The sequence below is a fragment of the Oratosquilla oratoria genome, chromosome 25, assembly GCF_046742065.1.
Source record: "Oratosquilla oratoria isolate Oo_2021 chromosome 25, ASM4674206v1, whole genome shotgun sequence".
Classification (NCBI taxonomy): Eukaryota; Metazoa; Arthropoda; class Malacostraca; order Stomatopoda; family Squillidae; genus Oratosquilla; species Oratosquilla oratoria.
The window spans coordinates 12,929,644-12,956,257 of record NC_134801.1 but is presented as its reverse complement, the minus strand read 5'-3'; the positions used below and the strand labels follow the sequence as shown (position 1 = coordinate 12,956,257).

General features: G+C 42.0%; 1 protein-coding gene across 3 annotated transcripts in view; it reads left to right on the top strand.

Moving 5' to 3' along the window:
• LOC143038818 (dTDP-D-glucose 4,6-dehydratase) overlaps positions 1 to 25,972 on the top strand; it is a 101,957-nt gene extending 75,985 nt beyond the window's left edge. Inside the window, exons 7-10 of one of the 3 annotated variants that reach the window (XM_076208386.1) lie at positions 18,815 to 18,923; positions 21,604 to 21,760; positions 21,851 to 22,066; positions 22,765 to 25,972. In XM_076208386.1, coding sequence (XP_076064501.1) covers positions 18,815 to 18,923; positions 21,604 to 21,760; positions 21,851 to 22,066; positions 22,765 to 22,818 — 536 coding nt within the window. In that variant the 3' untranslated portion in view covers positions 22,819 to 25,972. Of the gene's footprint in view, positions 1 to 18,814; positions 18,924 to 21,603; positions 21,761 to 21,850; positions 22,067 to 22,316; positions 22,463 to 22,764 lie in introns of those variants that run through there. The other 2 variants (XM_076208384.1, XM_076208385.1) reach the window with 2 other exon arrangements.
• The last annotated feature ends 642 nt before the right edge of the window (positions 25,973 to 26,614 follow it).

Here is a 26,614-nt window from a genome sequence, read left to right as displayed (position 1 = left end):
AAACCACTCCCACCCATTCCATCCCTATCACACTCCACTCCCCTCCACCATCTTCCCTCCCTCTTATCTTGGCACCTCCTGGATGATGGGTCATCCCTGCATCTTGTCTACTGCCCTGGGTCAGAAACAGTGTCGCAAGACACAGCACATCCACAGCAAGGCCGCTTCATTAAATTGGCAATCCCCCCTCTCTGTCCTCTCATGCAGTAAAGAAGACGGAGAAATCCCTTAGGGTTGTCTCAAATTTTTCTCATGCATATTCCCTCACCCCCCATTCCACCTCATGGCCATTGCTGTAGTTTATCTAAATCTTCTTGATTATTTAATTGGTTTAAATGATCATTTGCCATTCTGGACAGGTTTGTATAATCATCAGATATGGAGATAATAAATTTCAGTCCATGGTTTATATCCTTTATAGATACTATGAAAAGAAGTGGCCGAAGAACGGAACCCTGAGGAATTCCACTCATAACATTTTTCCTTTGAGAAGTTTTGCCATTTAGAACAACTCTGTTTATGATCATTTAACCAGATACTAGTCCAGCTTATAGGCTATCACTTATTCCATGTGAAGCTAATTTAGCAAGTAGTCTTTCATGCAGGTTGGTATCAAAAGCCTTCACAAAGTCCAGATATATAAAACTATATTTAGAACTAGGAGTGGAGGAGGAATGGGGATGGTTCAAGGAGGGAGTCATAAGGTGTGCAAAGATGGTGTGTGGAACAAGGAGGGCGGGAGGAAAGAGAAGGAAGGGTAGTGAGTGGTGGGATGAAGAAGCAAAGAAAGGCATAGAAGAAGCATTCATTCATAGATTGGCTACAAATTAGGATGAGGAAGCAAAGAAAGGTGTAGAAGAGAAGAAGCAGGCATTCATAGATTGGCTACAAATTAGGACGAGGGAATCACATGAGAAGTACAAAGTAAAGAGAAGGAAAGTTAAGCATAAGATAAAGGAAGCAAAGAGGAGAGCAGATGTGAAATGGAGTAAGAGTATGACTGAGAATTTTGAAAGCAATAATAAGATGTTTTGGAAGGAAATTAAAGGAGAAAGAGGAGGCGAATCAAGTAGAGAAGAAAAGATAAAAGGTGCAGATGGAGAGATGATAATGGAAGAGAAGACAGTGAGAGGAAGGTGGGCAAAGTATTTTAGGGAGTTGCTAAATGTGAAGGAGGATAGGGAGGGAAAGGTAGTTGCAGTGGGAAGCGCTAAGAAAATGAGAGTGATGAGTGACAAAAATGGAGGAGAAATAGGGAAAGATGAAGTTAAAGCAGCTGTTGAGATGATGAGAGCAGGTAAGGCACCTGGTCTGGATAGATGCCATGCAGAATGTCTGAAGAAAGGAGGTACAGTTATGGTGGACTGGCTGGTGATGTTATTTAATGTTTGTTTAACCCCTTCCATATGGTGCCGCCTACGTAGGCGTCATGAGGATTCGCGACACTGCCATATCGGCGTCTTGATTATATTTATTGTAGTCGCCCCTGTGTTTTTACATTCTCCCAAATGTGCCCTGAATCCCATTCTCTGTGGTTTTCAAAATTCGCGGGTGAAAGAGAGAACGATCAATACAAGCGGTGACTATATTTTATGATGCGAGTATTATTACGACACGTCGTACGGCTGGCATTGGCTGCTGCCCGCGAGATTTAAGTCCCGTAGTGAAGTGGTTAAGAGAGGGTAGAGTGCTGGAGGACTGGAGGAGTGCCTGTATAGTTCCACTTTACAAGGGAAAGGGGGACTAAGTGTAAGTGTAGTAGTTTCAGAGGGATCAGCTTGTTGAGTGTAGTTGGGAAGGCTCTGGGAGGGTCTTGATTGAGAGGATTAGGAGAGGAACAGAGGGAGTAATTGGTGAGGAACAGTGTGGGTTTAGGACAGGTAGAGGTTGTGTAGATCAGATTTTTGTAGTAAGACAGATATGTGAGAAAGCTATAGGAAAAGGTAAGGATGTTTTTTGGGCTTACGGCAGGGTAGACAAGAAGGCACTGTGGGAGGTACTGCAGATATAAGGGATAGGAGGAAAGCTGTTAAGAGCAGTCAAGAGTTTTTACGAGAGTAGAGCTTGTGTTAGGATTAGAAATGGAAAGAGTGAATGGTTTGAGGTAAAGGTGGGACTTCATCAGGGATGTGTTATGTTGCCCTGGCTGTTCAATCTTTAAATGGATGGAGTGGTGCGAGAGGTGAATACAAGGGTAGTGGGGTCAGGGTTTGGAGATGATTAAAGAAAATGGAGAAAAGTGGGAGGTGAGCCAGTTGTTGTTTGCTGACGACACTGTGCTTGTAGCAGGATCATAGGAGGAATTGAGGAAGTTAGTGACAGAGTTTGAGAAAGTGTGTGAAAGAAGGAAGCTGAAGATAAATGTGGATAAAAGTAAGGTGATGAGATGTACAAGGGGAGAGAGTGACAGCAGGCTGGAAGTGAGTATTAAGGGTGAAAGACTGGAGGAAGTGGTAATTTTAGATACTTGGGTGCGAATGTGGCAGGAAAGGGAGGAGTGGGAGTGGAGGTAGAATGTAGACTGAGAGAAGTGAGTAAATGCCTTGGTGGATTGAAAAGTGTAATGAGAAATAGATATCAGGGAATGGATGCTAAGAGGAGGTTATATGAAGGAGTGATTGTGCCAACAGCATTGTACGGGGCAGAAACATGGAACATGAGAGAGGAAGAGAGAAGGAGTTTGAATGTGTTTTAGATGAAATGTCTGAGAATTATGATAGGTGCTAGTAGACTAGATAGAGTAAGAAATGAGGAGGTGAGGAGGAGAACAGGGTTGGAAAGGGAACTGGGAGATAGGGTTGATGAAAGAGTATTTGGATGGTTTGGACACATGGAAAAAATGAGTGAAGGAAGATTAGTAAAAGAAGTGTGGAAGGAGTGAATATGAAGGGGCGTCCTAGGATTAGATGGATGGATGGGGTGAAAGGGGCATTACAAAAGAGAGGAATGTCTGTGGAGGAAGGACGGGAGAGGACAGAAGATAGGGGTGAGTGGAGAATGGTTGTGTATGGATGATGCTGTGATGGATGAGGGGGAGTGGGGGGGGGGGGTGAGAACATATGTATGAAAAAAAATTTGATGCAGCCCAAAGGGATTTCTCCCAGTCTTCTCCTTTTCTGCATGGGGGGACGGAGAGTGGGGGTTGCCGAATTTATGAAGCGGCCTTCCTGTGGATGTGCTGTGTCTTGCGGCAGTGATTCTGACCCAGGGCAGTGGACAGGATGCAGGGATGACCCATCATCCAGGAGGTGCCAAGATAAGAGGGAAGAGGGTGGAGGGGAGTGGAATACATAGGAAATGGAATGGGTGGGAGTGGTTTCTGTGCCTTTTTCTTTTTGGCTACCCACCATGTAGGGGGAAAAAGCCCGTCTGGGGTATTGGCTCCTTGTTATTGTGGCAAAGTAGCATGCAGTTGATACTTTAGGGTCTATATGGGGCGCCCCTACGGACCAGAGCCACACATCATTTTGTCTATGATAGAGGAAAACTCTGTTCATAGAGAAATGATGACACTTTTATACTACGACTGTCCCTCCATTATGCTGTCCCCCAACCCCTTGTTGCTGTTCTGTACCATTTCTCTGAGTATTCTTTTTCTGTGATGGGGGAATTCCCTGTGGTGGGGTAAAAGAATACTGCCACCAAGTATTCCCACTTGGATTGTAAGAGGCGAGAAGAAAGGGACGGGGAGTGGGACTAGGCATCCTTCTCCTTGTAGCCCCACAGGGGTCATTCCTAAACAAAAAAGAGAAGGCATAAAAGGGTCTGGAAGTTCTCGGACCAGCACCCTAAGGTTTGGGTCTTTTAATGTGCGTGGATGTGGTACAGATGAGAGTAAAAGGGAAGAGATAGGTAGTATGTTTGTGAGAAGAAAGATGGATGTGTTGGCTTTGAGTGAAACTAAGTTGAAAGGGAAGGGTGAGTGTAAGTTTGGGAGTGTAAGTGGGAGGTTATCAGGAGTGAAGAGAGGGCGAGGGAGGGAAGGGGTGGCAATTCTAGTAAGTGAAGAGATAGGTAAACGTGTAGTGGAGTGGAAGGAGGTTTCCTCAAGGATAATGTAGATGAAGGTGAAACTGGGAAAGGAGATGTGGGTCTTTGTAAGTGCATATGGACCTGGCAGTGAGAAGAGTGTAGAAGAAAGGGAGGCCTTTTGGATAGATTTAAATGAGTGCATAGAGGATTTAGGAAGAAATGTCAATGTAATAGTACTGGGAGACCTTAATGCTATGGTAGGAAATGGTCCAATGGATGGAGTGGTTGGGAAATGTGGAGTTCCAGGAAAGAATCGTAGTGGAGAGTTGATGGTGGAAATGTGTCTAGAAAGAGAGTTGATGATAGCAAATACAGTGTTTCAGAAGAAAGTCAAGCATAAGTACACATGGGAGAGGGTGGTGGATGGAAGGGTGGCAGATAGAGCGCTAATGGATTATGTAGTGGTAAATAGGATTATGATAGGAAGAGTTGTTGTTGTTGTTGTCGTTCCCTAGACTGTCTGTCTGAGCAGTCCCGTCTCCCCAAGGAATGCTACAGCCGAAACTGGGTTTTCCCACAAATCCTTTATAGAGTGTATTTTGTGTTGTTTGCGTGCATGATTGTGTATAATGCAGTCTTCCATTATGTGTTGTATGGTATGGGGTGAAGTGTTACATCCTGGGCAGCTGTTCACAATGCGGTCATCCAGCCTCTTCTGGTAGCTTAGAAGTGCTGGGTGGTGGCCGCACCGCAGTCTGGCCAAGTGGACTCTGTCCTTTTGTGGGAGAGAGGATTCAGAAGGGTGGATATCAGGGGGTCTGGCATGCAGCAGTGTGTCTTTCAGTGTGTTAATGGAGCGGTGAGTGATATGATTATGAATATGTTTCCGGAGGCTGGTATTTGGTGGTTGTGGAGGAAGAGAAGAGAGTATTTGTGCGTAATAAAGGTCTTTGGGTGTTGTTTTAATGTTTCTTGGTGTTTGTGGGTGTTCTGCTATGTAGTGTAGCGGGTGATGTGTTTGTGGTGGCTGCGGCAAGTGTTTGTGTGCCTCTCATGTCGAGGTGGTCCTGGAGCTGCAGCGTCTACGTCGTGGGACCACCCCCCAACCCCAAGAGTTGGGGGCCAAACAGCAGCAACCACCCCTGGCCATCAGCTCTACGCAGGTGGCACCGATCCCCAAGAGGAGCTACGCCTGCCTTGGGGAGTACCACAATCCTTTTTTCCCAACATGCAATGATAGGAAGAGTTAATGATGTAGATGTGCTAAGGGGAGAGGGTGGGGGAATATCAGATCATTTTTTGGTGGAAGGTAAGTTGAGAGTGGAGGATAGATGGAGAAAGAGGAAAGGGACAAAAAGTAGGGAGGTGCTTAGAGTGAACTCTTTGAATGAAAAGGAAAAGGAGTACAAGAAGAAGCTGAAGGAAGAGTGGGAGGGAGTGAAGGATAGAGTAGAGCTAGGTGTGGAGGAGGAATGGGGATGGTTCAAGGAGGGCGTCATAAAGCGTGCAAGGATGGTGTGTGGAACAAGAAGGATAGGGAGAAATAGAAGAAAGGGTAGTGAATGGTGGGATGAGGAAACAAAGAAGGTTGTAGAAGAGAAGAAGCGAGCTTTCACAGATTAGTTACAAAATAGGACGAGGGAGTCATATGAGAGGTACAAAGAAAAGAAAAGAGAAGTAAAGCAAAAGGTAAAGGAGGCAAAGAGGAGAGCAGATGTGAAATGGGGTAAGAGTTTGACAGAAAATTTTGAAAGTAATAAAAAGATGTTTTGGAAAGAAATTAAGAGAGGAAGAGGAGGCGAATCAAGTAAAGAATAAAAGGTGCAGATGGAGAGATGATAATGGAGGAGAAGGCAGTAAGGGGAAGATGGGCAGAATATTTTAGGGAGTTGCTAAATGTGAAGGAGGATAGGGAGGGAAAGATAGCTGCAGTGGGAAATGCAAAGAAAATGAGAGTGATGAGTGAGGAAAATGGAGGAGAAATAAGGAAGGATGAAGTGAAGGCAGCAGTTAAGATGATGAAAATAGGTAAGGAACCTGGTCTGGATGGATGCCATGCAGAATGTCTTAAAAAAGGAGGTACAGTGATGGTGGACTGGTTGGTGAGGTTATTTAATGTTTGCTGGAGAGAGGGTAGAGTGCTAGAGGACTGGAGGAGTGCCTGTATAGTTCCTCTTTACAAGGGAAAGGGGGACAAGTGTGAATGTAGTAGTTTCAGAGGGATTAGCTTGTTAAGTGTAGTTGGGAAGGCTTATGGGAGGATCTTGATTGAGAGGATTAGGAGAGGAACAGGAGGAGTAATTGGTGAGGAACAGTGTGGATTTAGGACAGGTAGAGGTTGTGTAGATCAGATCTTTGTGGTAAGACAGATATGTGAGAAAGCTATAGGAAAGGGGAAGGATGTTTTTTGGGCCTTTGTGGATCTGGAAGGGGCTTACGACGGGGTGGACGGAGGGGTGCTGTGGGAGGTTGTGCGGATGTACGGGATAGGAGGAAAGCTTCTCGGAGCTGTCAAGAGTTTTTATGAGAGTAGTTGGAGCTTGTGTCAGGATTAGAAATGGAGAGAGCGAGTGGTTTGAGGTAAAGGTGGGACTTCGTCAAGGATGCATTATGTCACCCTGGCTGTTCAACTTATACATGGATGGGGTGGTGCGAGAGATAAATGCAAGGGTGGTGGGTAGGGGATTAGAGATGGTTGGAGAGGGTGGAGGGGGGTGGGGGGTGAGCCAGCTGTTGTTTGTGGACGACACTGCGCTTGTGGCAGGATCGGAGGAGGGATTGAGGAAGTTGGTGACAGAGTTTGGGAGTGTGTGTAATATAAGAAAGCTGAAGATAAATGTGGGTAAAAGTAAGGTGATGAGATGTACAAGGGGTGAAAGTGGCAGTAATCTGGAAGTGAGCATTAAGGGAGAGCAACTGGAGGAAGTGGATAGTTTTAGATACTTGGGTGCAAATGTGGCAGGAAAAGGTGGAGTGAAGGTGGAGGTAGAATGTAGATTGAGAGAAGCGAGTAAATGCCTTGGTGGATTAAAAAGTGTAATGAGGAATAGACATTTGGGAAAGAGGAGACTGTATGAAGGAGTGATTGTGTCAACAGCACTGTATGGAGCAGAAACATGGAACATAAGAGAGGAAGAGAGAAGGAGCTTGATTGTGTTTGAGATGAGGTGTCTGAGAAGTATGATGGGGGTTACTAGGCTAGATAGCGTGAGAAAAGAGGAGGTGAGGAGGAGAACAGGGGTGGAAAAGGAGCTGGGAGATAGGGTTGATGAAAGAGTATTAGGATGGTTTGGACACATGGAAAGAATGAGTGAAGAAAGACTAGTAAAGGAGGTATGGAAGGCAGATGTGGAGGGAGTGAACATGAGGGGACGTCCTAGGATGAGATGGATGGATGGGGTGAAGTGGGCTTTGGGGAAGAGGGGAATGTCTGTTGAGGAAGGACGGGAGAGGACAGAAGACAGGGGTGAATGGAGAATAGTTGTACAGTAGTCCCTCAAATAACGCGGATTCAAATAATGCGGATTCAATCATACACGGATTTTATTTCAAAACCATCTCAAATGAAGAGAATTGTTTTAAAATTCACGCCGAGTTGGGCACGCATACGCACACACGCGGCAACATCGTAAACATTTGTGGTGACTGCTTTCTAATTTACCATATACAGTCGATCCTCATATAACGTGGTCATTATGTACACTGGGAACTGCTCAAACAAGGGTGTGGGGTGAGGGAAAAGCCGTGGGTGGCTGCCTGAGGTCACGTGTCAACCTCCGGGGCGTTACAATAAATCGCGTTATCTGAGGAACAACTGTATATATTTTGTATTTTACTTATATTCATTTCATTTTATTTTATTATTATATTCCACTTTCCAATATTTCATTATTGCTGTTGTGTCTCACTTTGATCATTTATGTACTCGTAAAGTTAAGGCTGTTGGTTGCAATCCATTAGCGGTGCGCTTGATTCTACCTGTTCCCGCGACTTGTGCGGTGACCCATTCCTCAGTCTCTCACCATTTGTAGTGCTGGTCAATTGCTCTGGAAGTCGTGTTCATTACCCCTCCACGTGTTCTTCACATGGCACCGATACACTCCTCTAAGCCAACAAAGACAAAGATTCAAGGAAAGGCTGGAAAAATTGCTAAGTGAGAAAGGAAGTGTATGACATCAGAAAAAATCGTCATTTTGGACAAACTGAGAAGTGGTATGTCCTATGCATCATGTGTAATATAGCAATAGAAAATTAAATATCAATTTTGTAAATTAAAATGTATCCTCCAGTATGTGTGAGTAAATTTTGACGCAGCCCGAAGGGATTTCTCCCCGTCCTCTCCTTATATGCAAGGGGGGACGGAGAGGGGGGGTCGCCGATTAAATGAAGCGGCCTTGCTGTGGATGTGCTGTGTCTTGCGACACTGCTTCTGACCCAGGGCGGTGGGCAGGGTGCAGGGATGACCCGTCATCCAGGAGGTGCTCAGATGAGAGGGAGGGTGGGAGGGGTGTGGAGTGTATGTAGGGATGAAATGGGTGGGAGTGTTTTTATGCCTTCCCCTTTTTGGCTACCTCCCTTCTAAGGGGGAAAAAGCCTTGGTATATGTATGTATGTAAAATGTATCACCGTAATATGCAATTTTGTGTGCGGAAATGAAAAACAAAAAAGGTGCTAAAACAGATTTTTTAAGTAATGAAGTCGTGTACGACGAATGGTACTCCATGTTTCTTATGGTAGATGCTGACGTCGAAGATATGGAAGGATGATAAATTGGTCTAAGGTAAACTAAACTAACCTAACCTAACCGGTAAATCTTTAGTTTCGATCATGGGAGGAATAGAGCAATAAAAAATTAAATATTAATTTGTATACTCTGCAAGCTGAGAGAGTGGTTGAAAAGCCCGCCAACGTCTCTCACGACGACGAGAACAAGGACGAGCCGGATGACATTTAATTTGCAGGTAATGATTTAATAAACACAGGTTAGGTTAGTTTAGTTTAGTTTACCTTAGACCAATTTATCATCCTTTCATATCTTCGACGTCGGCATCTACCATAACAAACATGGCATACCATTCGTCGTACACGACTTCGTTACTTAAAAAATCTGTTTTAGCACCTTTTTTTGTTTTTCATTTCCGCACACAAAATTGCATATTACGGTGATACATTTTAATTTACAAAATTAATATTTAATTTTCTATTGCTATATTACTCTCATGGTTGAAACTAAAGAATTACCCCGGTATCTAATATGAAATATCAGCATACGCGGATTTGGTTATACGCGGTAATTTCAGGAACCTAACCCCCGCGTTATTCGAGGGACTACTGTATATGGAAGATGTTGTGATGCATGAGGTGGAATGGACGGGGGGATGGGGGTGAGGTAGTGTGTGTGAGCAAAATATTTACGCAGCCTGAAGGGATTTCTCCCCGTCTTCTCCTTTATATGGGGGGACGGAGGGGGGGGGGTCGCCGATTTAATGAAGCGGCCTTGCTGTGGATGTGCTGTGTCTTGCGACACTGCTTCTGACCCAGGGCAGTGGACAAGGTGCAGGGATGACCCGTCATCTAGGAGGTGCTAAGATGGGAGGGAGGGTGGAGGGATGTGGAGTGTTTTCAGGGATGGAATGGGTGGGAATGATTTTATGCCTTTTCCTTTTTGGCTACCTCCCTTGTAAGGGGGAAAAAGCCTTGGTATATGTATGTATGTAGAAAGAATCCAAAGAGCAATGACAAAGATGGCACCAACACTTTCAAAATTGACATACAAACAAAGATTGTCCAAACTGGAACTAACAACCCTGGAACAATGAAGAGAAAGATGAGATCTACTGGCCATTTACAGAATCATGAAAGGTATGGAAGTCCTTGACAGGGAAAATCCATTAAAGTGGGAAACACGAAAAACAAGAGGACATGAAAAGAAACTCAAAAAGGATAGTTATGGAAGAGATCTGAAAAAGAATAATTTTCCAAACAGAGTGATAGATGTCTGGAACAAATTGGACAAAAAAAATAGTTTGTTCAAAAATCATACAAGAATTTAAGAACAAACTAGATGCTGAAAGATACAAAGATGGGTCACTACGAGCATAGCTCTCTTCCTGTATAATACAATTATGTAAATACAATCTTCACTTAGCATCCATTCCCAACTCTCTCTTTCTAATTACACTTTTTAATCCCCCAAGGCATTTACTTGCTCCTCTACATTTTACCTACTCCACTCCTTCCTTTCCTGCCACATTTGCTCTCAAGTATCTAAAGCTATCCACTTCCTCCAGTCTCTCTCCCTTAATACTCACTTCCAATTTGCTGCCATATTCTCCCCTTGTATATCTCATCATCTTACTTTTACCCACATTTATCTTCAACTTCCTTCTTTCACACACTTTCCCAAACTCCATCACTAACTTCCTTAATCTTTCCTTTGATCCTGTTACAAGCAATGTTGTCAGCACAAGGAAATGGTAAAGAAAATACTAGTTACACTGATAAGACCAAAATTAGAATATGCAGCATCATTATGGACACCTAGTACAATAAAAAACATGAAGAAACTAGAAAGAATTCAAAGAGCATTGACAAAGATGGCACCAACACTTAGCAAGTTGACATATGAACAAAGATTGGACAAACTAAACTTACTAACTGGAACAAAGAAGAGAGAGAGGCAATTTGATAACCATCTACAGAATTATGAAAGGGATGGAGATCCTTGATAGGGTTGACCTACTAAATGGGACAGAAGAAATACAAGAGGACACAAGAAGAAACTTAAGGATAGTTACAGAAGAGATTTAAAAAAGAACAGCTTTCCACACAGAGTAATAGATACATGGAACAAATTGAATGAGAAAACAGTGAGTGTTAAACTATACATGATTTTAAGAAAGAACTGGATGCCGAAAGATACAACTGCGGGTCACTACGAGCATAGCTCTTCTCCCGCAAAATACAACTAGGTAAAACTAGGTAAATACACAAGTGGCTTACCTCAGAATGAATGTAAGCTAACATAAACCCCATATTCAAAAAGGGTGACAAAAAGAAGCCAATTAACAACAGTCATACAAGCTTAATTTCAACTGTAGGAGAAATAATGGAAAACTATCAGAGATGTTATTGAACACCATTTTGAAAGTAGCTGTTTAAATGAAAACCAGAATGGATTCAGACTGAAACATTCTTGTGTGACTAACCTACTCAAATTCTACAACAGTCATCTCAAATTAGGGAAAAAGAAAAAATATACACACATACATATATATATACCAAGGCTTTTTCCCCCTCACAAGGGAGGTAGCCAAAAAGGGAAAGGCATAAAATCATTTCCACCCATTCCATCCCTGAATACACTCCACACCCCTCCATCCTCCCTCTTATCTGAGCACCTCCTGGATGAGGGGTCATCCCTGCACCTTGTCCACTGCCCTGGGTCAGAAGCAGTGTCACAAGACACAGCACATCCACAGCAAGGCCGCTTAAATAAATTGGCGACCCCCCCTCTCCGTCCCCCCATTGCATAAAAGGAGAGGACAGGGAGAAATCCCTTCAGGCTGCGTCAACTTTTGCTCACACATACTACCTCAGCCCCCACCACCCCGCTCATTCCACCTCATGCAATCACAACATCATCCATATACAACCATTCTCCATTCACCCGTTTTCTGTCCTCTCCCGTCCTTCCTCAACAGACATTCCCCTCTTCCCCAAAGCCCCCTTCACCCCATCCATCCATCTCATCCTAGGACACCCCCTAATGTTCACACACTCCACATCTGCCTTCCATACCTCTTTTACTAGTCTTTCTTCACTCATTCTTTCCATGTGTCCAAACCATCCTAATATTCTTTCATCAACCCTATCTCCCAGCTCCTTTTTCACCCCTGTTCTCTTCCTCACCTCCTCATTTCTCACTCTATCTAGCCTAGTAACCCCCATCATACTTCTCAGACACCTCATCTCAAACACATTCAAACTCCTTCTCTCTTCCTCTCTTATGTTCCATGTTTCTGCTCCATACAGTGCTGTTGGCACAATCACTCCTTCATACAGTCTCCTCTTAGCATCCATTCCCAAATGTCTATTCCTCATTACACTCTTTAATCCACCAAGGCATTTACTCGCTTCTCTCAATCTACATTCTACCTCCACCTTCACTCCACCTTTTCCTGCCACATTTGCAACCAAGTATCTAAAACTATCCACTTCCTCCAGTCGCTCTCCCTTAATGCTCACTTCCAGTCTACTGCCATTTTCACCCCTTGTACATCTCATCACCTTACTTTTACCCACATTAATCTTTAGCTTTCTTCTATCACATACTCTCCCAAACTCTGCCACCAACTTCCTCAATCCCTCCTCCGATCCTGCCACAAGCGCAGTGTCGTCCACAAACAACAGCTGGCTCACCTCCCACTTTCCTCCATTTTCTTTAACCATCATATTCTATTCTTACTTTTTCCAAACTCCATTATACTGCATTTCTTGATGTTGAAGTTCACTTCCCACTTTTGCCTCCATTTCCACTGTATGAGGCAGAAACATGGAACATAAGAGAGGAGGAGAGGAAGAGTTTAAATATTTTTGAGATGAAATGCCAAAGAAGTATGGTAGTGGTTACTAGGGTGGATAGAGTAAGAAATGAGGAGATGAGGAGGAGAGTGGGAGTGGAAAGGGAGTTTAATAGATAAGGTTGTTGTTGTCGTTCCCTAGACTGTCTGTCCGAGCAGTCCTGTCTCCCCAAGGAATGCCACAGCCGAAACTGGGTTTTCCCACAAATCCTTTATAGAGTGTATGTTGTGTTGTTTGCGTGCATGATTGTGTATAATGCAGTCTTCCATTTTATGTTGTATGGTATGGGGTGAAGTGTTACATCCCGGGCAGCTGTTCACAATGCTGTCATTCAGCCTCTTCTGGTAGCTTAGAAGTGCTGGGTGGTGGCCGCACTGCAGTCTGGCCAAGTGGACTCTGTCCTTTCGTGGGAGAGAGGATTCAGAAGGGTGGATATCAGGGGGTCTGGCATGCAGCAATGTGTTGTCTTTCAGTGTGTTAATGGAGCGGTGAGTGATATTATGAATATGTTTCCGGAGTCTGGTATTTAGATAAGGTTGATGAAAGAGTATTGGGATGGTTTGGACACATGGAAAGAGTGAATGAAGAAAGATTATTAAAAGAGGTGTGGAACGAGTGAACATCAGGAGTGACCAAGGATTAGGTGGATGGATGGGGTCAGAGGGGCATTGGGAAAAAGACGAATATCTGTTGAGGAAGGAAGGGAGAAGACAGAAGATAGGAGTGAGTGGAGAATGGTTGTGTATGGATGATGCTCTGATGCATGGAAGGGAGTGGGTGAGGGAGTACAGGGTGTTCAGGATAAATTTGACACTTTCGGAAAGGAAAGAAAAACATCATATCTTGGCCAAAAATTTATGTATTCTCAAAATTCAAAGTGCATCTCTTAGAGGATCTTTTGCCAAATACAGTTTCAAAGAAGCTTCCCTGAGCCTCCATCACGACCTTCAGGCAGGACCTGAACCTGCAGCACGCGGCCTTCATGGTGTCATTCGAGATGTAAAAGAGGTATGGAAGGCAGATGTGGAGGGAGTGAACATGAGGGGACGTCCTAGGATGAGATGGATGGATGGGGTGAAGGGGGCTTTGGGGAAGAGGGGAATGTCTGTTGAGGAAGGACGGAAGAGGACAGAAGACAGGGGTGAATGGAGAATGGTTGTATATGGATGATGATGTGATTGCATGAGGTGGAATGGGCGGGGGGATGGGGGGTGAGGTAGTATGTGTGAGCAAAATTTGACGCAGCCCGAAGGGATTTCTCCCCGTCCTCTCCTTTTATGCAATGGGGGGACAGAGAGGGGGGGTTGCCAATTTAATGAAGCGGCCTTGCTGTGGATGTGCTGTGTCTTGCGACACTGCTTCTGACCCAGGGCAGTGGACAAGGTGCAGGGATGACCTGTCATCCAGGAGGTGCTCAGATAAGAGGGGGGGTGGAGGGGTGTGGAGTGTATTCAGGGATGGAATGGGTGGAGGTGATTTTATGCCTTTCCCTTTTTGGCTACCTCCCTTATAAGGGGGAAAAAGCCTTGGTATATGTATGTATGTATGTACTTTAAGGTTTGGGTCTTTTAATGTGCATGGATGTGGTACAGATGAGAGTAAAAGGGAAGAGATAGGCATATGTTTGTGAGAAGAAAGATGGATATGCTGGCTTTGAGTGAAACTAAAATGAAAGGGAGGGGGTGAGTGTGAGTTTGGGAGTGCAGTTGGGAGGTACTCAGGAGTGAAGAGGGGACGAGGGAGAGAATAGTTGGCTATACTAGTAAGTGAAGAGATAAGTAAGCGTGTAGTGGAGTGGAAGGTTTCATCATGGTTGATGTGGATTAGAGTAAAGCTGGGAAGGGAGATGAGGGTTTTTGTAAATGCATATGGACCTAGTAGTGAGAAGAGCATAGAGGTAAGGGAGGCTTTTTGGGTAGATATAAATGAGTGCATAGAGGGATTAGAGAGAAATGTCAATGTAGTTGTATTGGGAAACATTAATGCTAGGGTAGGAAACGAACCAATAGACGGAGTGATTGGGAAATATGGAGTTCCAGGTAAAAATGGTAGTGGAGAATTGATGGTGGAGATGTCTTGAAAGAGAGTGTTTAGGAAGAAAGTCAAGCATAAGTACACATGGGAGAGGGTGGTGGATGGAAGGGTGGCAGGTAGAGCATTAATGGACTATATAGTGGTAACCAGGAGTATGGTAGGAAGAGTTAAGGATGTACATGTTCTAAGGGGAGAGAGTGGGGGAATATCAGATCATTTTCTGGTGGAAGGTAAATTGAGAGTGGAGAATAGATGGAGAAAGAGGAAAAGGGTAGAAGGTAGGGAGGTACTTAGAGTGAACTGCTTAAGGGGGCCCCGGACACCTGTACTCTTGTGCGGTACGACCGAATTAGTTATTCAGACAAACATACATACATACATATACCAAGGCTTTTTCCCCCTTCCAAGGGAGGTAGCCAAAAAGGGAAAGGCATAAAAACACTCCCACCCATTTCATCCCTAAATACACTCCACACCCCTCCCACCCTCCCTCTCATCTGAGCACCTTTCTGATTACCTATTAATACATGTAGTATCACTTCCTTGCACTTAAAAATACCATATTATCTAAGAGTTAATGGGCAAAATGTTCAGTAATTTCAAAAACTAATATTGTGGAAAAGGTCTTACCAAATATTTTTTGCTTAAGGTCCATTTGAAGAGTGGCCCTATCTGAACATTTTACCTCTTATGAGAATAGCAATGATTTTTTTTTATATATTTTTATGTGTACATATTGTTAATAAGATTAAATTTCTGAGGAAAAATAATAGCCAGAAAAATACTGCTAAAGAATTTGCTTTATTTTGACTTCCAGATATTTATGTCCTACAATTCAATATCAAATGGAAAAAAAATTGTGAAAATTTGCATATAAATGGGTGAGTTATAATTTGATGAATGGAAAGAAAACAAACTTTTCAGTAGCGCCATTTAAATGCCGCACGGACATTTAAAGGGATGCACAGACATTAAATTATATTTTCCTTTATTTTATTTTATTACCAAATTAAAGTTACTATTTCTCTTCACCCCTCCCACAGTTATTGTTGGTAGAATAATGAATATTGGTCATTGGTTAATGGTAGAATAAATGAAAGATTTATTTGACGTGCAAGAGTGAGATACTTGCCAGATGTCGCCAATGATTTATCTATGTTATTTTATATATAAGAACAGAAACGGAATTGAGATGTAATTTTTGGTGGAAGTGTTACCACTATTATAGAGAATGTTTTGAAATGCTTATCTGTTGGAAGAATAAAAAATATATATACGATCGCGTGCATGAATAGCATGGGAAAATGATATCCTCCTGCTTTCACACTTTGACAGCTACTAAAGTCTCTCCTTTTAGCATTGTTCTTTGGGTTTAGTCAAATTGCCAGATACCTCCATATCAAGCTACCATGCAATGGGGTTGCCAGAGGTCGCCAAAAATTTATCTATTTTATTTTATATATAAGAAAAGAAACGGAACTGAGCTCTAATATTTGGTTTGAGTGTTACCACCATCATGGAGAACCTTTTGAAATGTTTGCCTAAAATTCGTTCATTTTCCAGAATTTTTCAAGTTTTCGCGGCCGGGGCTCCCTTAAATGAGAAAGAAAAGGAGGACTATAAGAAGCTGAGAGAGGAGTGGGAGGGAGTGAAGGATAGAGTAGAACTAGGAGTGGAGGAGGAATAGGGATGGTTCAAGGAGGGAGTCATTAGGTGTGCAAAGATGGTGTGTGGAACAAGGAGGGCGGAAGGAATTAGAAGGAAGGGTAGTGAGAGGTGGGATGAGGGAACAAAGAAGGGTGTAGAAGAGAAGAAGCAGGCATTCATAGATTGGCTACAAATTAGGACGAGGGAATTGTATAAGAGGTACAAAGTAAAGAGAAGGGAAGTTAAGCATAAGATAAAGGAAGCAAAGAGGAGAGCAGATGTGAAATGGGGTAAGAGTATGACCGAAAATTTTGAAAGTAATGAAAAGGTGTTTTGGAAAGAAATTAAAAAAGGAGGAGGAGGCGAATCAAGTAGAGAAGAAAAGGTAAACGGTGCAGATGGAGAGATGATAATGGAAGAGAAGGCAGTGAGAGGAAGGTGGGCATAGTATTTTAGGGAGTTGTTAAATGTGAAGGAGGATAGGGAGGGAAAGGTAGTTGCAGTGGGAAGCACTAAGAAAATGAGAGTGATGAGTGAGGAAAATGGAGGAGAAATAGGGAAGGATGAAGTGAAAGCAGCTGTTAAGATGATGAGAGCAGGTAAGGCACTTGGATTGTATGGATCCCATGCAGAATGTCTGAAGAAAGGAGGTACAGTTATGGTGGACTGGCTGGTGAGGTTATTTAATGTTTGTTTAAGAGAGGGTAGAGTACTGGAGGAGTGCCTGTATAGTTCTGCTTTACAAGGGAAAGGGGGACAAGTAAGAGTGTAGTAGTTTCAGAGGGATCAGCTTGTGAGTGTAGGTGGAAGTCTTATGGGAGGGTCTTGATTGAGAGAATTAGGAGAGGAACAGAGGGAGTAATTGGTGAGGAACAGTGTGGTTTTGGACAGGTAGGGGATGTGTAGATCAGATTTTTGTAGTAAGACAGATATGTGAGGAAGCTATAGGAAAAGATAAGGATTTTTGGGGCTTTTATGGATCTGGAAAAGGCTTATGACAGGGTAGACAGGAAGGCACTGTGGGAGGTACTGCAGATATATGGGATAGGAGGAAAGCTGTTAAGAGCAGTCAAGAGTTTTTATGTGAGTAGTAGACCTTGTGTTAGGATTAGAAATGGAGAGAGTGAATGGTTTGAGGTAAAGGTGGGACTTTGTCAGTGATGTGATATGTCACCCTGACTGTTCAATCTATACATGGATGGGGTGGTGCGAGAGGTGAATGCAAGGGTAGTGGGTCAGGGATTGGAGATGGTTAAAGAAAATGGAGAAAAGTGGGAAATAAATCAGTTGTTTGCTGACAACACTGCACTTGTAGCAGGATGAGAGGAGGGATTGAGGAAGTTAGTGATAGTTTGAGAAGGTGTGTGAAAAAAGGAAGCTGAAGATAAATGTGGGCAAAAGGAAGGTGATGAGATGTACATTGGAGAGAGTGACAGTAGGCTGGAAGTGATCATTAAGGGTGAAAGACTGGAGGAAGTTTTAGATATTTTGGTGCAAATGTGGCAGGAAAGGTAGTGGGGGTGGAGGTAGAATGTAGATTGAGAGAAGTGAGTAAATGCCTTGGTGGATTAAAATAGTGTAATGAGAAATAGACATCAGGGAATGGATGCTAAGAGGAGGTTATATGAAGGAGTGATTGTGCCGACAGCACTGTACAGGGCAGAAACATAGAACATAAGAGAGGAAGAGAGAAGGAGTTTGAATGTATTTGAGATGAAATGTCTGAGAAATATGATAGGGGTTACTAGGCTAGATAGAGTGAGAAATGAGGAGGTGAGGAGGAGAACAGGGGTGGAAAGGGAGCTGGGAGATAGAGTGGATGAAAGAGTATTAGGATGGTTTGAACACATGGAAAGAATGAGTGAAGAAAGATTAGTAAAAGAGGTATGGAAGGCAGAGGTGGAAGGAGTGAATATGAGGGGGCGTCCTAGGATGAGATGGATGGATAGGGTGAAAGGGGTGTTACAAAAGAGAGGAATATCTGTTGAGGAAGGACAGGAGAGGACAGAAGATAGAGGTGAATGGAAAAGGGTTGTGTATGGATGATTATGTGATGCATGAGGGGGAGTGGGTGGGGGATGGGGTGGTGAGGAAGTATGTATGAGAAATAATTTGATGCAGCCTGAAGGGATTTCTCCCCACCTCCTTTTCTGCATGAGGGGACGGAGAGGGGGGTCGTCAAATTGATAAAGTGGCTTTGCTACAGATGTGCTGTGTCTTGCGACACTGCTTCTGACCCAGGGTAGTGGACAGGATGCAGGGATGACCAGTCATCCAGGAGATGCCAAGATAAGAGGGAGGGAGAAGAGGAGTGGAATATATAGGGAATGGAATGAGTGGGAGTGGTTTCTATGCCTTTTTCTTTTTTGGCTACCCCCCGTGTAAGGGGGAAAACCTTTGGTGTATGTATGTATGTATGAGGGTCGTCCAGTCAGTGCCTGTAAAATTGAAATCACCCATTATCAGTAAGTCCTGGTTGCAGAAACTAGTCAGTTCTTGAAACAACAGTTTATTTTCTGCTAATGTGTTTGTGTGATACAGAAATAACTTCAACATTCTCTTTTCCCTTCCATTACAGCTCCACGTCTGGTGATAGGAGCAGTGTATCATCACCTTGGAGAAATCATGAAGTTGCTTTGGGATGAGAATCTAAAAATAAATACGGTTCATGTAACTGATGTCAGTAGGTATGTACTTAATATCCTCTTCCATCAATGAGAATTGCTTTTTAATTCTGTAAAATCACATTTTGTTGATTTGGATGTGATGGATGATGGGGTAAAAGAGGTGTTGAGTAAGAGGGGAATGTCTGTTGAGGAAGGAAGGGAGAAGACAGAAGATAGGGGTGAGTGGAGAATGGTTGTGAATGGATGATGATGTGATGCATGGAAGGGAGTGGTTGTGTGTGAATGATATTTTGACCTAGCCTAAAAGGATTTCTCACCATCTCTGCATGAGGGGATTAAGAGGGGAGGGGGGGATTGTCACCGATTAAATGAAGTGACCTTACTGTGGATGTGCTGTCTTGCTGCATTGCTTCTGACCAAGGGCAATGGGCAAGATGCAGCGATGACTCATCATCCAGGAGGAGCCAAGAAAAGAGGGAGGGAGGGGTGATGAATGGGAGTGGAGTATGTGGGGATAGAATGGGTGGGAGTGGATTTATTACCTTTGACTTTGGCTATCTTCCTTGTAAGGGGGAAAAAGCCATTGGTATATGTATGTAAAATCAGCTTTGGGTCCTCTGCAAGAAAGACATAAAATGTAAAAACATAAGAATGGGGGAGACTACAAGAGGCCATAAGGCCTGCACTAGGCAGTTCCATGTCTAATGCATTCCTATACATAAAGTTGTCTGATCTTAAACAACCAATTGTTTCAGCAATCACTACATGATTACCAAGGCTTTTCCATTCATTAGCCATACTTTTGGTAAACCAATTCTTGCTTATTTCCTTCTTAAACCTAAAGTCCGATTACTATGGGAAAGTGTGTGAAAGAAGGAAGTTGAAGATAAATTTGGGTAAAAGTAAGGTGATGAGATGTACAAGGGGTGAGAGTGGCAGCAGACAGTGAGCATTAAGGGAGGAAGTGGATAGTTTTAGAGACATGGATGTGAATGTGGCAGGAAAGGGAGGAGTGGAGGTGGAGGTAAAATTTAGATTGAGAAGCAAGTAAGTGCCTTGGTGGATTAAAAAGTGTAATGAGAAATAGACATCTGGGAATGGATGCTAAGAGGAGATTGTATGAAGGAGTGATTGTGCCAACAGCACTGTATGGGGCAGAAACATGGAACATAAGAGAGGAGTTTGAATGTGTTTGAGATGAAATGTCTGAGAAGTATGATGGGGGTTACTAGGCTAGATAGAGTGAGAAATGAGGTGAGGAGGAGAACAGGGGTGGTAAGGGAGTTGGGAGATAGGGTGGATGAAAGAGTATTGGGATGGTTTGGACACATGGAAAGAATGAGTGAAGAAAGACTAGTAAAAGAAGTGTGGAAGGCAGAAGTGGAGGGAGTGAACATGAGGGGGTGACCTAGGATGAGATGGATGGATGGGGTAAAAGGGGCTTTGGGAAAGAGGGGAATGTTTGTTGAGGAAGGACGGGAGAAGACAGAAGATGGGTGAATGGAGAATGGTTATATATGGATGAGGTGGAATGGATGGGGGATGGGGGGTGAGGTGGTATGTGTGAGAAAAATTTGATGCAGCCCGAAGGGATTTCTTCCTGTCTTTTATTTTTCTGCATGGGGGGGACAGAGATGGGAGGTCGCCGATTTAATGAAATGGCCTTGCTGTGGATGTGCTGTGTCTTGCGACACTGCTTCTGACCCAGGGCAGTGGACAAGATGCAGGGATGACCAGTCATCCAGGAGGTGCCAAGATATGAGGGAGGGTAGAGGGTGGAGGGGAGTGGAGTGTATTGGGGATGGAATGGGTGGGAATGGTTTTTATGCCTTTGTTTTTTGACTACCTCCCTTGTAAGGGGGAAAAAGCCTTTGGTATAGGTGTGTAACTTATTGAATTCTTCATCATTCTTGTCATTTTCTGTAAACTTTCTCAAGTTACTAACTTGATCAAAGCACTTTACATGATTTTATGCCTTTTCCTCTTTGGCTACCTCCCTTGTAAGGGGGAAAAAGCCTTGGTATATGTATGTATGTATGTATGATTACCAAGTTTCCTCCTTTCAATATTTCATTTGATGTATACCTTGTCTTCCAACATTTTGGAATGGTCACGCTCTTTCCAAGAATGTATTTTCAGGGGCGCATATATCACTACAAAAATTTCTACTTTTCATGTCACTGTTTTCAGCTTTTATCATAATTCCACCTTATTATTTCCTTCTGTAATCTTTGCCACATTTAAGCCTTTCTTAGTCAAAAACATGACCTTGTCCAACACTTTGGTGGTAATGGACCTTTTAATTTCGTCTCAACAATTCCCATCATATTTGGTTTTTCTTCTGCCAGATAATCGTTTAACTCATTTAATCCTGAAATTATGACATGTATGTTGCTATATATATATGTTACAGTAAGAACACGTACCTAGGGATTACGCGTAATCCCTGAATGTTTCAGTGAATACGCGTAATCCCCGTTTCACTAACCTAACCTAACCTAACCTTAGGTTAGGTTAGTGAAACGGGGATTACGCGTATTCACTGAAACATTCAGGGATTACGTGTAATCCCTAGGTATGTGTTCTTACTGTAACATATATATATATATATAATTTTTTTTTTTTTTTTTTTTTTTTTTTTTTTTTTTTTTTTTTTTTATAGCACAATGGCAGTCTTGACCATTCCCTTGTTTGACTTAACTTAAAAAGTATTATATAATGCTTGTATCTTTTCTTGCAGGGCAGTGGTGTGGTTAAGCAAACGAGGCAAGACAGGACAAATATACAATGTTGTGGATGAGTGCAACACAACTCAGGGATATATCACAAATATTATATCTAATATATTCAACATAAACCATGAGTATATTGGTAATATACTCTCCACAGTTGCAAAGGTATGTATTTAAAACTTTTAATCTATTATAGAATTATATTTTCTGTTCATAAATATATCTTGATCACATTGTAAAATGTTTTCTTACAAGACTGACATAGAAGGCTTGATAAGTGAAATCAACGAGAAACATCTAGCACCGTGGGCTGCCTTGTGCTCAGTTGGTGGTGTTGACAATACTCCTTTGAGTCCCTATCTTCATCAGGAAGCTATCATGAAAGAACATTTGCATTTGGATGGAAGTAAGCTGAGGAAAGAAGGCTTTAAATATAATGTTCCTAAACCATCACAAGAGAAATTAATGGAGGTACAGTTATTCATTTTTGTTCTCTCTTGTTCTTCATAACATGAACTGTAGTTTGGTGTCATTGTGAAACAATATTAATATTGCCTACCTTGTCATAATTAGCTACTAGATAACAGATTGTATATTAGTACATACATATACAAAAGATCCCTTTACCTTTTTAATGGGGGTGGCTAGGTCAAATCATACAACCAACATACACCCATCCAGCATTTGTCAAGAAATCCATTCACTTTCCCGCCCCTCATAGCTCTTCATTGATGAAGGATCATCCCTATCCCATGCTACACTGCTCAAATCAAAAATAATATAGCAAGACACAGCATCCCTATGGCAGAGCTCAACAGCTGAAGTTAGTTTACTCCTACCTCTTCATTATATGACAAAAACCTGCCCCCCCCCCCACCACTGCCACCACTCATGAAATATATAGAGCTTTCCTCCTATCCCATATATCTGGAATACCTCCCACAGTGCCTTCCTGTCTACCTTATCATAAGCCTTTTCCAAATCCATAAAAACATCCTTCCCTTTTCCTATAGCTTTCTCACATATCTGTCTTACCACAAAAATCTGATCTACGCAACCTCTACCTGTCCTAAACCCACTCTGTTCCTTACCAATTACTCCCTCTGATGAATGTAATTGAGGTTTGAAGATATGAAGTGGTACTTAATTTTTATGTTTCTCTGAAACAGGTGCTGAAGGATTACATAGCCATCAAGTTGTTCCCGCAATGTGCTTTGCCCTAAGCTTCAAGTATATTAGACATTTTGGTCTTCCTGTGCCTTCAATTTTTTTTCTTTTTTTGGCTTTCCTCATCTCATCACATCACCAACTTTAATTTTTGGCATTATAGATAATTGCCATTATGTAATATAGTGATAAAAATCAGTTGTACTGCAAAATCCAGTAGATTTATAAAGATAATATTTCAACAGGTTGATTCCTTAATGTTGTACTTGCATAGAATTCATAAACAGTGATGTACTTAAGATGTTTAAATGATGGTAACCACATTCCTCATCAGAAAGTCTTATTTTCCAAGATGATATGTTAATGCAACATTTATTAGAATATTGAATTTTTTCTAATGTATTTTATACCATTGATGTGATACAAGTTTTCCATTGAAAAAGCGTCAAAGTTTACTTCCATCTTTCATGTTCCAGTGAAGGGTTGTCATGTTTTAAGCAGTAAATTACTGTGTTGAGTCTGCATGCTCAGTGAGTGTTAGTGAACACACACTTTTTTTTTCTCTCTCTCTCTCTCTCTCTCTCTCTCTCTCTCTCTCCAGGGACTCTGCTAAAGAATCTCTAGGACAGTCATAGTTCAAGACTACACAGATAACATGTTTGTAGTGAAGTGAATGTACGTTTTTATTTTTTTGTGCCAGTGTTGTATTTTTTTTTTTTTTTTTTTTTTTTTTTTTCTCCATTAGGTTGTATGAAGTTTAGTTTCAGTTGCTAGGTCTTGATATAATTGACTTTTTCTATTTGAAGTTTGTGAAGCATGTAAATTGACCTTTTCCTTCTTAGATTAAGTGTAAAAGAAATCAGTCATTAAGATTGTATCTACATCATATTTATAGTTTGTTGAAAGATATCAGGGTATGTTGCATTGCACAGAAATATATGAAACTAGATTAATTTACAATGAAACGTTTGTTATAACTGTATGCTATATTGTAATAATTGCAATAGTTGATATTTGAGTGCCATGGTTTGTGATAAATACATTGTGATATAAGTGTCATTTTTGTTGAAGACATTCCAGTAATGTGATATGGGTCTGATGTGTTGGTCAAGTCCTTGCTCCTAATATGGCAAGGTCCTCCCATGTTCATCCCCATTTTAATAGGTTCACTCCCAGCATTCCATATTGTATTTCAGTGTTAATATATATATATATATACAGTGGGGGACAAAAACTTGGGCACCAGAGTAAAAATAATAAATTTCCTCAAATAACCCACATTATCAGGTACTTACCAGCTCTCAAGTACTTTGTGGGACACCCCTTTCTCTTGATACATTCTTGGAGACGTTTAGGGACAGATGATGCAAAATTTTGAAGCCACATAGGGTCCATATTCTTCCAAATATCCTTGATGGCTACCTCCAGCATAGGGATTGATGATTTGTCATGCTCATGTAACTTATCTTTGAGTGCCCAGATGTTCTCAATTGGGTTCAAATCAGACGAATTTACTGGTCAATTTTTTATATACACATCACAGAATGCAAACCATTCTTTAACAAATTTAGCAGTGTGGCATGGTGCACCATCCTGCATAAAGACATGTTTTGTACAGAATAAAACAATCCTCCAAATGATTATTAAGTAGCTCAAAATATCAGTCTGCATTCAGAATTACATTTTTTGTTAGTATCACTAATGATCCCACACCATGGTAGCCAAAAGCACCCCAAACCATCAATGAATCAGGTTATTTTAGAGTACAGTGTGTGAATTTTGGTTCCAAAGGATCACTACCAGGACAACAGTACACTTTGCCAAGATGGTTTTCAGTAACAGTGAAAGTGGCTTCATCACTCCACAACACATTTTTCCACTTCTCCACATCCCACTGTAAATATTGGGGGCAAAAAGCAACCTGTTCTTTTTCTGTTTTATGGATACAAGTGGTTTCTTGTGAGCATTGTGGTGTGAAAATTGCAGATCCTCATGCAGGCAGCAGTGTACTGTTCTCATAGATACATGATCAAGTAATTTAGGGTTCTTTTCCTTCAACCGTGGTGCTGTTATATGTGGACTAGCATCCACATGTCTCCTCAGTAGCTTCAGAATACAAGTAGTCTTCCTGGGCCTCCCTGTGGGCTTGTTCTGTAATAGTGGATCGGCTCCACCAGCATCACGAGTTTTCTTGGCCCACTGCTGCACACTATGCAGTGGAGAAGTGGGAAAATGTGTCGTGAGGGATGAAGCCACTTTCACCGTTACTGGAAACAGTCATCGCAAAGTGTACTGTCGTCCTGGCAGTGATCCTTTGGAACCAAAATTCACACACTGTACTCTAAAATAACCTGATTCATTGATGGTTTGGGGTGCTTTTGGCTACCATGGTGTGGGATCATTAGTGATACTACCAAAAAATGTAATTCTGAATGCAGACCAATATTTTGTACTACTTAATGATCATCTGGAGGACTGTTTTATTCAGTGCAAAATATATGTCTTAATGCAGGATGGTGCACCATGCCACACTGCTAAACTTGTTAAAGAATGGTTTGCATTCTGTGATGTGGAGTATATAAAAGATTGGCCTTGAAATTCACCTGATTTAAACCCAATTGAGAACCTCTGGGCGCTCATGAATGATAAATTACACGAGTGCAACACTTCATCAATCCCAAGCTGGAGGTAGCCATCAAGGATATTTGGAAGAACATGGACCCTGTGTGGCTTCAAAATCTTGCAGCATCTCCAAGAATGTATCAAGAGAAAGGAATACCCAACAAAGTACTAGATCCGGTAAGTACCTGACAATGTTTTTGAAGAAGACAATGTATTTGAAGAAATTTATTATTTTTACTCTGGCACCTAAGTTTTTGCCTCCCCACTGTATGTATATATATATATATACATACATACATATATATAATTATATATACATATATGTAATATATATATATATGTAATATATGTATATTTTCCCTCTCTATCTCCCCATACAAGAGTAACTCCAGAAGGCAAATCCATTATAATGGAACTCCACTTAGTCTTGTGAAATTTTAGAAGCCAGTCTTGTGAATATTTAGGAGCCAGAACAATCAAGATGTGTCACTGACCTTGCCTGGAGATATAGTTATGGCTTTATGGTTGTAAGTTTTTGTAGAATTGTGCCAACATGTTTCATCTTAGTTTAATAAAGGGAAGACCTACTCTGTACTTTATTTCCCATCTTTTCCCAAGTTTCATGAGATGGTATAGTCACATCATGAGAATGGACAGAAGCAGGTGAGAAGGCACAAATCAAAGGTGCTGGAAGTAAGTGCAATAGGTACACCAAGAAAAGGTGAAATGATAGATTGAATGAACTTGTAAAAGCAACAGGACTTGGGCTCTTGTTTGAACAAACTGATATGTAGTGCGTGTGTGTGTTGTGGGGGGGATATGAGAGATTAGAGAAAAATGGAAGGAAGTGTGTGTGTCATGTACTTACCTAGTTGTAGTTTACAGGAAAGCAACACTTGTTGGGTTCCATTTGTTCTCTAATTTTCTAACATATAGACTCGTATTCATATAAAGTTGGCAGTGAAGAGGTAACAACAGCCTTCCGATGGGGGGAGTGGGCCAACAACGTCGATATGAATATGTGCAAAGCGTTGTCAGAGCTGATGGAATGATCCAATGCCTGATTCAGTGTGACAATGAATTTTGCTTTGCTGGCAGGCAATGCTGGATCTGGCCCACTCTTTTGCATCCTTGAAGGTGCTGTGCCAGATGAATTTCTTCAGGAGCTTTTCAGTGACATGCCCTGAAGGGCGAGACAGGCCATGTATTAAATTGAAGACTTGACGTCAG